Source organism: Acipenser ruthenus, chromosome 15 (genome assembly GCF_902713425.1).
Source record: "Acipenser ruthenus chromosome 15, fAciRut3.2 maternal haplotype, whole genome shotgun sequence".
In the NCBI taxonomy this organism is placed as follows: domain Eukaryota; kingdom Metazoa; phylum Chordata; class Actinopteri; order Acipenseriformes; family Acipenseridae; genus Acipenser; species Acipenser ruthenus.
Window position 1 is genome coordinate 33,831,786 of NC_081203.1, and position 11,898 is coordinate 33,843,683.

The 11,898-nt window shown below is 45.3% G+C and overlaps 1 protein-coding gene across 1 annotated transcript; it reads right to left on the reverse strand.

The window, feature by feature from the left end:
• Nucleotides 1–1,625: 1,625 nt before the first annotated feature.
• On the reverse strand, nucleotides 1,626–11,877 carry LOC117415534 (L-2-hydroxyglutarate dehydrogenase, mitochondrial-like). Its single transcript, XM_058986571.1, has 10 exons — nucleotides 11,606–11,877; nucleotides 8,560–8,675; nucleotides 7,885–8,036; nucleotides 6,674–6,805; nucleotides 5,127–5,289; nucleotides 4,849–4,883; nucleotides 4,528–4,695; nucleotides 4,185–4,342; nucleotides 3,732–3,863; nucleotides 1,626–3,331 (listed from the first exon to the last, which is right to left on the reverse strand). The coding sequence occupies exons 1-10, from the start codon at nucleotides 11,710–11,712 to the stop codon at nucleotides 3,136–3,138; spliced, it is 1,359 nt and encodes a 452-aa protein (XP_058842554.1). The 5' UTR covers nucleotides 11,713–11,877; the 3' UTR covers nucleotides 1,626–3,135.
• Nucleotides 11,878–11,898: the final 21 nt, after the last annotated feature.

An 11,898-nucleotide genomic window follows, 5' to 3' on the forward strand; every position in this document is an offset into this window, starting at 1 on the left:
AGAAAAAAAAAAAGAATGTCATGTGACAAAAATTGTAAAGCAAACACCTTGCAATGCATGCTGACCGAGGCGATCTTTGTAGGAGGCGAGACGGATGAGGTCTGGTCAGAGATAAAAACAAATCCAATTGCTCACGTTTGCTTCCCGTGCTATAATTTAGTAAGCAAACAAAATCAGCCGCCTTCAGAAAGGCAATGCCCCCGAGGTCCGGTTTCATGAACGCATCGTTAAACATTGGGGATAGGAGGCGTCCGCAGCCTGCTGCATGAAACGCGATCAAGGTCAATTCCGGGTCATTTGAGTTCAAGTTCAAATCAACACGCTTCACCAACCACGAGTTCATACAATCACTGTCAAGATATACTGACCGAGGCTTTAAACCTGCAGTATGCAATACAGAACCGTACTGAGAACTCCTGTTGTGGAAATGTTGGGTTAAAACTACGTACCAGTTACTAGAGACTGAGAGAGTGACCGCTGACCAGCCTCTCTGGTATCCAGAATACAAAATAAACCACTCGAACAAAATAATATGCTGGAGTTGAATGATTCATCTGTGAAAAAAACCCACAAGCACGAAGTATTATTTCATTCAGTAACATGACTCATTTCAAAAAAGGACCTTTAAAATAAATAAATACAACAGCAGGGAAGCATCGCATGTCCTCCCACTAATAATAGCTCGTCTTGTCCCACATGTTTTGTGATCGTGTGAAGCATTCTGCCCAGTGCGTGTGGGAGCACGGCGGAGAGAGCGGCACCAGTGCGCACTTTCGGATATATCGATCTATATATATATATATATATATATATATATATATATATATATATATATATATATTAGTCATTGTCGATGTAAATGGGGAGGTATTTAAACGTTAACTCATCGGCTGAATAAGCAACTGTAACTGTAACACACGTCTAGACTGAGCCAGCCAGGGAGGCTATATTTACATGAGTCCATTTTAATTCACCAAGCGTACAATTTCAAGAAAAACAAAATAACAACCGTTTGATTTCATGTCTTGTTTTAATGTATAAACCAATTTTTTTTCCCCACATTGATATTTCTCTTCGTTATTTCAACTTCACAATAGTATTAAAAAGTAAGGTTGGCTAACGAAGTAGTGTGTATTATTGATGTACTTAATAAAAGGCAGTAAAACACTGCCCCCTTGCGGACACGTCTTTAAGTTTCCAATTGAGTTCGTTACACAAGCACACACAGCCCTGCTTCAGATTTTAATCTGTACAACGTTTCATGTAATTTAACAATAAAACCAATGGAAACAACATTTTTTAGTTTTCCCCCGGTAATAGGTTACTCATGTTAAACATACAGTGCAATATTAAAATAGAACATATATATATAATTTTCTGAGTTGTATTTGCTCCATATGTTGTGCGTGTTTACAGCAATATTAACACAGCTTTAAAATAAATAAATAAGATATTATGTTTGTGTTCCCTGCAGACGTATTTGAATTGGACAGATTTATATTAAGTGTCTCTCTAAATACATTGTATGTACAATGCAATTACTATTAAACGTTCAGTCAACTAGTACACAGTTCATCTGTACTTCTTTAAAATCAAAACAACACAAACCTGGAAGTAGACACGTACCGAGGGGGGAAAAAACGTTTATTTAAATGTATACAATCTCATTATTACCAAACTATTAGAAAAAAGACAAAATATGTAATAAAAATACAATTTTTTTAAATCTAAAACTCTCTTTACATGTCTGCGTGTTTGGTTACTATCACAATCTGTTTAGCAGCTCGGAAAGTATTGCAAAATTAACATTACAAACACACACCACGTGACCACTCACAAAACCGTGAACTTTGTTTAGAGCGGTTAATAAGGTTAGAGGCTTAGACAGTGTGTCTGAAAACACAATATTAGACACCAAGCCCCACCGTACAAATAACGTCGTTAATGTCAGACCTTGTTTTAACAGGCTCATTAAAAAGCACCCGAAATACAAACTAAAAAGTATTGAAAACAATGCTATTTAGTGTGTCCCAGCATTTCACCTGCAGAAGCTACGCACTTACTACATGCAGCCACTAGACGGCAGGCTCTACTGCAAACCTCTATCATCCAAACACTGAGGCCCGAGGTTGTTTCTAAAACGGCTTTTAAAGTGGATACCGTGTCTTATCCATATCTCTAATATCTAATCTATATATACTTAAAAAAAAAACTATTATACCAAACCTGAGCTTCCCTAGTATTCCATTTCTAAAGCTACATCTTCTCCCATATTATAATAAACAACAAAAAAAGGAGATTAAACACATGAAAAATCCTAGCACTGGTGCAGCGACACATTCACTGCACAAATGCATGTACATGAAAAGGAGGCAGATCTGCACTGCTTTCCAGAGCATGTACCTCACAAAGGCAAGGCTCACAGCACCTTCACACAGCCTGGACTCATAATTCATTGCACACTGCGCTACAATGTGGTGTTTGCCAGATCTTTGGCAAGTAAATGCCAGGCATGTTAACATAATGCATACTGTAGTTTATAAGGCAATGTGGCTTCACAAATTATTATTATTATTATTATTATTATTATTATTATTAAAACACACACAAAACAACTGTGCCTATTGTAACAGTACATTTTTAAAATCAAATGTTCTACTTGTGAAACATTAAAACAAAAAAAGTCATGCACCCAGGCCTGGGTTCGAGAGCTACAGATAGTATTTAAATGATCAGGACCCAGGGGGCGTTTGAGCAATCCCTGCCCGCTGTTTAAGACAATGTGCCTCCGCTGTAGCTGCCTGGACAGCTCCTCGCAGGAGCAAATATTATTACCAGAAGAAAAGGTTTTCTTGCTTTAAAATAGGAGAGAATGTTTCCCACTTTTCTACAAAGTACTACCACGCAAAATAAAATGTTTTTAAAAATATGTGTGCGTGTTTCCCCCCCCCCATCATTTGTCTCTCATCCCATTGCATTATTAAAGACTCAGAGTCCTCCGAAGCTGTAGTCCCGTCTGTACACAACCCCCTGCCCCTGTAGGGCCCCCCCTCCAGTGCAGCTGATGGCAGTGGTGAAGGAGGGGGGTTCTGAGGGGGATTGCGACAGACCCACTGTAGAGCCCGGGCTGGGTCTCTACAGCTGGAACCTGCTCTCCACCTCGTCGGCGATCATCTCTCCGATGGCGAGGGAGGAGGTGGCGGCGGGCGAGGGTGCGTTCCTCACGTGAAGGACCCGGCTCCCGATGGCACCCACCCCCCCGTCGAACACGAAATCATCCACCAGGTTCCCATCGCGATCCAGAGCCTGCGCACGCACCCCCGCCGGGCCCCTGCACAGCCAACCAATCAACAACAAGAACACGACAGCCACCGTCACCTCATTGGACAGGCACCTTGGCTGACTTCCAATTACAGGGAAGCAAATCTTTTCAAACTGTCAAATTACATGCAAGGAAATATATGTATATTAAACATTAGCTGGCAGTATGAAACATTTGCAGTAAATAGCACAATGTTAATACTTTTTAATACTTGGAATTATCTTTCAATACAATTTCATATCACTAGCAAACAGGTGTGATTAATCGATCAATAGATAATGTCAAGATTAAAATCCCTAATTAGAATATAACAGATTCTGTCATTGTTATTCCAAGTATGTTATCAGACAGTAGTGATGTGTTTTTTTTTTTGCATGCGTTTCTGCGCCCCGCCTTCCCGCCCCCTCACCTGAGCACATCGTTGATGGACAGCTCCGGGATGTATCTCTGCAGCAGCTTCACCTGAGCGCTGATGAAGATCCCTCTGTACATCTCACCCACTCCATAGACGAGGTTCCTGAAGACCAGCTTCCGCAGACCCCTGCCGGGAGATACAGACCGGCTCACACGCTGACCGGCTCACACGCTGACCGGCTCACACGCTGACCGGCTCACTCTAACAGATCCCTATTAATACCACTTGGAGGTTCTTTGTGGTTTCAGCACGTGTTTATAGTGCATTATTTAGGGTATTACAGCTGCACAGATGGATTATTTGGAGTGAGATCCTTGGGAGCAGACAGGTGATGACACCTGGGTGAAGGGCAGTGCAGTGGTGCTCACAGGGCCAGTCTGCTACCCAGAGAGGTGAAGAAAAGCCAGGTTTTCAGGGTGCCCTCGGCACTCCTTCCCGCGGTCCTACCTGAAGCTGAGCGCGTCTCCGAAGTCCCGCATGTTGAAGTCGTACAGTCTGTAGCCCTCCCGTTTGAAGGCCAACACGGCGTTGGGTCCCAGCCAGACGCTGCCGTCCATCCGGGGGGTGAAGTGAACCCCGAGGAAGGGGAACCGAGGGTCCGGGACCTGCAGAGGAATTCAGCAGGCCTCCGTCAGAGCTTTAGTGCTGCAAGATCAGGGTAGCTGTGCGAGTGTTAAAGTCCTTTCACCCCACCGGCGCGGAGTGGGTTGGGTTAGTGGGTAGTGGAGTGGATAGGAGAGAAGGTAGAGGATGGTTTAAGCAGTGGATAGGAGACAGGGCAGGGACTCACAGGGTAGATATTGCCTTTGACGAGGTAGTGCTTCTCAGGCTTCAGCACCAGGTAGTCTCCTCTGAAGGGGACGATACGAGGCTCGGAGCTGCAGCCAGAGATCTGGGAGAGCCGGTCTGAGTAGAGCCCTCCGCAGGTGAGCACATAGCGGCAGCGCACCTCCTCCCCCTGCAACCCAACCACAGCCCCATCAACACAGAACAACCCCAATTAGATATCTATACAAACACATAACCCTGATCATTTACACATATGCATACACACACACACACAAACAGCTTCCAGTCTCAACAAAAACAGAAAATAGAAAGCAGAGCTTACCTTTGAGCTTTTGATTGATATAGGATACTTCATTCCTGAAATCAGAAAAAAAAACAATAAGGTAAAATAAAGACACGCTTCTGCTTGAGAATGGAGTCTGACTGACAACACACTGAGGTGCTCAGTTAACCTGCACAGCAGACACAATAAGGGCAACAGCAGTGCAAGCTGCCCTGCGCTGTGTACAGGAGCCACAGAGGAGGGGGGGCGGGGGGCTCAGAGGCTCGTGCCGTCTGCTGTGCCCTCGGGGGGGGGGGGGGGGGCTCAGAGGCTCGTACCGTCTGCTGTGCCCTCGGGGCTCTCTGACGCCATCCTGATATCCGCAACCTCGAATTCCATGACGACGGCCCCGCCCACCTCCTGGAACTCCTTGCCATAGGTGTGGGCCACCAGCCGCCAGTCCACGATGCCGGTGTAGGGGGAGTCGAGCGCCATCAGACCCTGCGCAGAACAATACAATACCCCATCAACACAACACAGAGCCCCATCTACACAACACAGAGCCCCATCATCAACACAACACAACACAGAGCCCCATCATCAACACAACACAGAGCCCCATCATCAACACAACACAGAGTCCCATCATCAACACAACACAGAGCCCCATCATCAACACAACACAGAGCCCCATCATCAACACAACACAGAGCCCCATCATCAACACAACACAGAGCCCCATCAACACAACACAGAGCCCCATCAACACAACAGAGTCCCATCAACACAACACAGAGTCCCATCATCAACACAACACAGAGCCCCATCATCAACACAACACAGAGCCCCATCATCAACACAACACAGAGCCCCATCATCAACACAACACAGAGCCCCATCATCAACACAACACAGAGCCCCATCATCAACACAACACAGAGTCCCATCAACACAACACAGAGCCCCATCATCACAACACAGAGCCCCATCATCAACACAACACAGAGCCCCATCATCTACACAACACAGAGCCCCATCAACACAACACAGAGCCCCATCATCAACACAACACAGAGCCCCATCATCTACACAACACAGAGCCCCATCATCAACACAACACAGAGCCCCATCATCAACACAACACAGAGCCCCATCAACACAACACAGAGCCCCATCATCAACACAACACAGAGCCCCATCATCAACACAACACAGCGCCCCATCATCAACACAACACAGAGTCCCATCAACACAACACAGAGCCCCATCATCACAACACAGAGCCCCATCATCACAACACAGAGCCCCATCATCAACACAACACAGAGCCCCATCATCTACACAACACATAGCCCCATCAACACAACACAGAGCCCCATCATCAACACAACACAGAGCCCCATCATCTACACAACACAGAGCCCCATCAACACAACACAGAGCCCCATCATCAACACAACACAGAGCCCCATCAACACAACACAGAGCCCCATCATCAACACAACACAGAGCCCCATCATCAACACAACACAGAGCCCCATCATCACAACACAGAGCCCCATCATCAACACAACACAGAGCCCCATCATCAACACAACACAGAGCCCCATCATCACAACACAGAGCCCCATCATCAACACAACACAGAGCCCCATCATCAACACAACACAGAGCCCCATCATCTACACAACACAGAGCCCCATCATCAACACAACACAACACAGAGCCCCATCAACACAGAGTTCCATCGAGGCAATTTCAACATCACACAAATTCACAAAACAAAACACAACAGAGCATGCATGTAAATGAGAAGCGCCCCCCCCCCCCCACCCCCACCCCCACCCCCACCCCCACCCCCACACACACACAGCACGCTGCGTACCCGGCAGTAGGGCTCTCTCTCGCGGATCTCCTTGGCGTCGATCATCCTGAGGTCGCGGACGTTGTTCTGCAGGCCGCGCTCATATAGCGCCTTGAGCCGAGGAATCTCCTCCTGCTCCACAGCGACGATGAGCTGGAGAGGGAGAGCGAGAGGGAGAGAGAGGGATGAGTAAGAGAGAGAGATAGAGAGAGAGAGAGAGAGAGAGAGAGAGAGGGGTGTCTGGAAGGACATTGAGTGAGCTATGCACTGTGAACACACCAACGCATGTTTATATACTGTAACGTCTTGACCTACAATTGGCTGAGGTCAACACTAGAAAATGTATTGATATTATTTGTTAGTCATTTTATGAGCAAGTGCATATTTAGTCTAAGCCTAAGTAGCGTCATGGAAAATGTGATCAAACAGGGTTAGTGCTATAATACAACTGATATTAACCTTTTACACACAATGTTTTGACTTTCAAACTGCAAGCTGCAAGCTCCCAACGTGCCTTCCTGAACCCCCTGGAACCCCATTCCTGGGAATGTGAAGTATCGCTCTGTGAGCTTGCCTCAGCATTGCTGGAAATGCTACAGCCATGTGCGCTTCCCTTGCTCTGTATAAACCTGTTTCTATTGGATGAGGAATCTTGCCTTGTCGAGGTGGGGCAGCCTATTAGGAAACGAGTTCTGAAGAGCGGCTTTCGCTGCACATGTAGGTAAAAGTTGAACAGGACGCTGTTTAACTGAGTGAACTCGTCACAACAATAACAGCGCAGGTCTTCGTTTACTGATTGAAATCACAGCCTTTTGGACGCGCGTCCTTGTGCAGGACATGGAATGTTTTAACAGAACAATATTTCACAACCAATCACACACAGTACATAAACAGCACTAAAGAAGCTACCGTAATGCAGGGTTAGCAAAAACATTTGTTAGTGATTCTGCAGCAGAAGGGTTGTTCACCAGATATCTTCTACACTGCATTTAAGAAACCAAAAGTAGCTTTTCATTGCTGTGTTATTTTTTGAAAGTATTTGTTTTTTAAATGTGTTACTTGAAGAGGCTGCCACAGCGCAGGAATGCTGTTAAGATGTGGAGAGGGACCCGCTGTGTGAAAAGTGATTATAGAGGCCTGGAAGGTACTGTGCACAAAAAAAGCTGTAGCTGAAAAGATTTGAGGCGTTGTGCAGTTGTCTCTTGTGTGAGTGGGCGAGTCTCCACTCTAACCTTCCCACAGCGCTGGTACGGGATGCCCTTCGTCTCGCAGTACTGGTAAGCCAGCGTGGCGCCGCGCACACACAGCCTCGCTTTCAGAGACCCTGGCGTGTAGTAGATCCCGCTGTGGATCACCCCGCTGTTGTGACCGCTCTGATGCACCGCTGGTGAAAAAAACAAGATCAAAGCGTTCAAGAACTCACAAAACAAGGTGCAAAATCCATACACATATATTGAGAATGGGAGCGGCCATGCACATAGTTTAACTGGCCTCTGAGAAGATACGACTGACTTAAAAAATGAAAACAAATAACTAAAGATGTTAAAATTGATGCAAATTCATTTTTTTGTATCACCGATTCTGCTGCTGAGCGGATGTGCTTGCAATCCGCATGGTTCCTCTCGATGCAACATCCTTAATTTAAAATGTATTTGAAATAAATCCACACGCACGCACGCACGCACGCACACACACACACTCTAAGAGGCCTGTTTGAATGATCTAAATCTTGGCTGATCTTAACGACGCTGACCTAAACCACACAAGGGCCATCTCAAACCTCTTTCCTCTGTAGTTTGTAACTGCACCTAATGATTTGTAGGAGATGGGCAATGCTGTATTAAGATCATTAAAGCAGCCCCTCCAGTATCCAGGGCTGGATTGAAAGCTGCAGTGTGGCTCCTTACCCAGCTCCTTCTCCTTCTCCAGGACGATGAAGCTCAGCGAGGGGTGTCTCAGGATGAGCTCCCGGGCCGTGGCCAGGCCCACGATGCCCCCCCCCACCACCGCCACATCGTAGGAGCTGCAAGAGGAGCACACAGACCAGGTTAACAACATCAATAACAAGCATTACCATCATCCTTGTGCTTTATGAAAACACAAACATTTCATTATCGCTACTGAAACACAGCCACCTGGTGCCCACTGTGACTATTTGAGGCTCATTTTAAAACCTGGAATGGGGGAAACTTCCATTCCTGCAAACACGCTCACTGCACTGGAAACACACACAGTATATAAAGCTCGTTGAAATTGAATACAAGAACACTTTTTTTTTTTGTCTGAGAGCTGCATGCAATCATTTGCGAGCGCACACTGGAGTGATTTGCTTTCAGAAGGGCCTGTGACCTGATCTTTCAGGTTCTAGATTCCCACAGATTTCATAAAGAAGGTTAGCTAAAGCACCGGAGATAACCGTGTCACTCTGAGATTTAAAAAAAGGGGTCGACCTTTTTATTTTATTTTGTATTTATCTGAAGGAGATTCGTCTCAGTGTAACAGGTTTACTGCAGTTAGAGCTCAGCTACAGAGAGGACAGGTGCGGTATGGGTAATGAAGCAGATTTGCATGCCGAGTTTCTATTGGTGGAGACCCTTGGGGTGCTCCGCCCCTCTCCAACAGAATGCACTAGTTGTCAAGGTGACGATCACACCTTAAGAGGATGTACCTGCCCTAGGGAAAAATTCCTGATAAAAACCTTGTCCAGCTCGCTCAGGGATTTTTTTTAGCTTATGAAGTAGTAACTAACTAAACCAGTTCTACAAAGGCAGATGCACTACACTACTCCAAATAAAACCTGGAACGGGTGAAAGTGCTACGCAATAGGAGTCTTATTTCCACCCCTGACATGGCATGGTCCTGTATTGGCTTGGCAAGGCTGCAAACCCAGTGGTTGCTCAGTGTTCAGTGGTTCAGTTGTACTTCAGTTGTTTTTAAAGAAAGCACTTTGATCCATAGCTGCAGAAACATTCATGCCCGGTGAATTTGATGCTGTGTCTGGAATGTTCTTAACCTGAACAGAATGTGTGGATTTTGGACTTTGCCTGTAATACAACGCAATGATAATCTTCTATTGACAACCCAGCAATTACAGTACAAAGAAAGCTGTCGTTGAGTTAATACGACCTTCCTACTTCCATTATTCACCTGCCTTGACATGAAACCACAGACAGGAACTAAGCAGCCTTAAATGTTAACCACTAACTTCATAAATAATAGTTTTCTGGTGGTTTTACCAAGAAATCTGATCACCTGAATCCACAGGCATTCACAGACACTTGGCTTGCATGAAAGCCACTGCAACGACAAAACCTTTTGATTAAAGTTTGAGCTTCACAGAGAGCCAGCCAGCCAGCCAGCGAATCTGGTCAGTTGGAATTGCAATCTAGTTGAATCTGGTCAGTTATAATTGCAATCTAGTTGAATCTGGTCAGTTATAATTGCAATCTAGTTGAATCTGGTCAGTTGTAATTGCAATCTAGTTGAATCTGGTCAGTTATAATTGCAATCTAGTTGAATCTGGTCAGTTATAATTGCAATCTAGTTGAATCTGGTCAGTTGGAATTGCAATCTAGTTGAATCCGGTCAGTTATAATTGCAATCTAGTTGAATCTGGTCAGTTATAATTGCAATCTAGTTGAATCTGGTCAGTTGGAATTGCAATCTAGTTACTTGTGTTTGATTTTCGAGATGGCTGTACCAGTTCATACTGTGGGTTAAAAAACAAAATCGACAGCTTTAAAATCACAACCGACACGGGATGGCCCTGCTGTCAGTTTGTGAAGCCACAGATACACAGCCAGCGATATTCGTCTGACACACAGCTCCCGCCAAACCTTAACCATTAACTCTGTGGACTGCAAACCAACCAGGCTGATCAGTTGACTTCTGCACTGAAGATGAAGGATTGCGACCCGATGGCCTCCAAATCGGGTCTGAAAGGACACCAATACAGAGAGAGGGTCTGCACTCTCAAGCGCGTTTCTAATTCCTGTTTGCAAGATGTGTTCAGTATATAAGCCCGTGCTGCTTCAATTTAAAATCTGGTATTTTCTAACTACCTGTAATTAAAGACTCCCTCGGGGCACTTGAGTTCTGCAAGTTCAGTTCTGCACAGGATTTCATAACTGTGTCTTTTGTTTATTGTATTTCTGTTAACAGCACTTGTAAAATGAGCGCGGGGATCAGAGTAAGCAGTGTTAGATAGCACTGCTCTTACTCATTCAACTTTGTTTCACATCACAGTTTGCTTCCCAAGACGCTGTCCAGACATTCCCCGAACACTGGCACTTAATGCAAGTGACACAGCAGGTAACAGGTTCAGATGCCACGGGCAGCAGCTGCTGCTGCTGTACAGAACTGATGAAAGCAAATCTGTGTGCTGCTGATTGGAGTTGAACTGCACACGTGTTTACTGTGCTGTTTGTACTTTGCGATTGTTCTTTTTTCATTGTTTTCCTGGACCCCCTTGTAAACGAGCCCCCAATGAGTAAATCTCCTGGTTAAATAAATCCATAAACACTGCAGAGCTGTATACAGGTAAAGGAAAGAAAGAGACCTGCGCTCACGGGTCTGTACAGCAATTTGATTTGCAGCGGGCGCTATTGTTGTCCTGTCTATTACAGGCTCTCTGTAAAGTTACTTGGTGCTGTAAGAGTCAGTGAATCTGTATTGATATGTCCGTATTAGTACTACCCTTAAATCCTATACATTTTTCTTGTAAAAAAAAAAAAAAAAACTACAGGATTACTATAAAAAGCTACCGGATTTTTTTTGGCATGGAAATAAGACTCTTATTGCAGAGCAGTTGCACCCATTCCAAGTTTTGCCACTAATTTGATACCATACCTGAGTGAGCTACTACCCCGCATGCACAGCAAGATACCCCACTCAAAGACACACGAGTAAGCGGAACTGCTTGATGTTTCCAAGTCTTTTAAAAAATAAACTCACCTGCGATTGCGTCGGATGGTGTTTAAAAGGCTCTGTGCACTCTTGCTTTCGCTTCTTGTCAGCAGCGATGTGGCAGAAATGGCTTTCCGACTCCCACACCGAATCATCGTTACTTGTGTGTTTGTGTGGTGGCTCCCCGGCGTACCTCTGCACCGGAGTCTCGATTTATTTGCTGTCCTGGACTTCAGTTCGTCCTACAAGTTTTTTTTTTTCCTCCAAAATAACCCAGCCGCCTCCGCCCATTGAACTCGAACAAACCGGCGAAAGAAGGAATCTCGGCCAATGGGAGGCGA

Excerpts from the sequence above, each read along its gene's own strand:
- LOC117415534 (XM_058986571.1), bottom strand. The coding sequence starts at position 11,712 with ATGATTCGGTGTGGGAGTCGGAAAGCCATTTCTGCCACATCGCTGCTG. Across the intron at positions 6,806-7,884 it reads CGTACCAGCGCTGTGGGAAG|CTCATCGTCGCTGTGGAGCA; the intron begins GTTAGAGTGGAG and ends CTCCCTCTCCAG. Across the intron at positions 3,332-3,731 it reads TCCATCAACGATGTGCTCAG|GGGCCCGGCGGGGGTGCGTG; the intron begins GTGAGGGGGCGG and ends TTGGCTGTGCAG.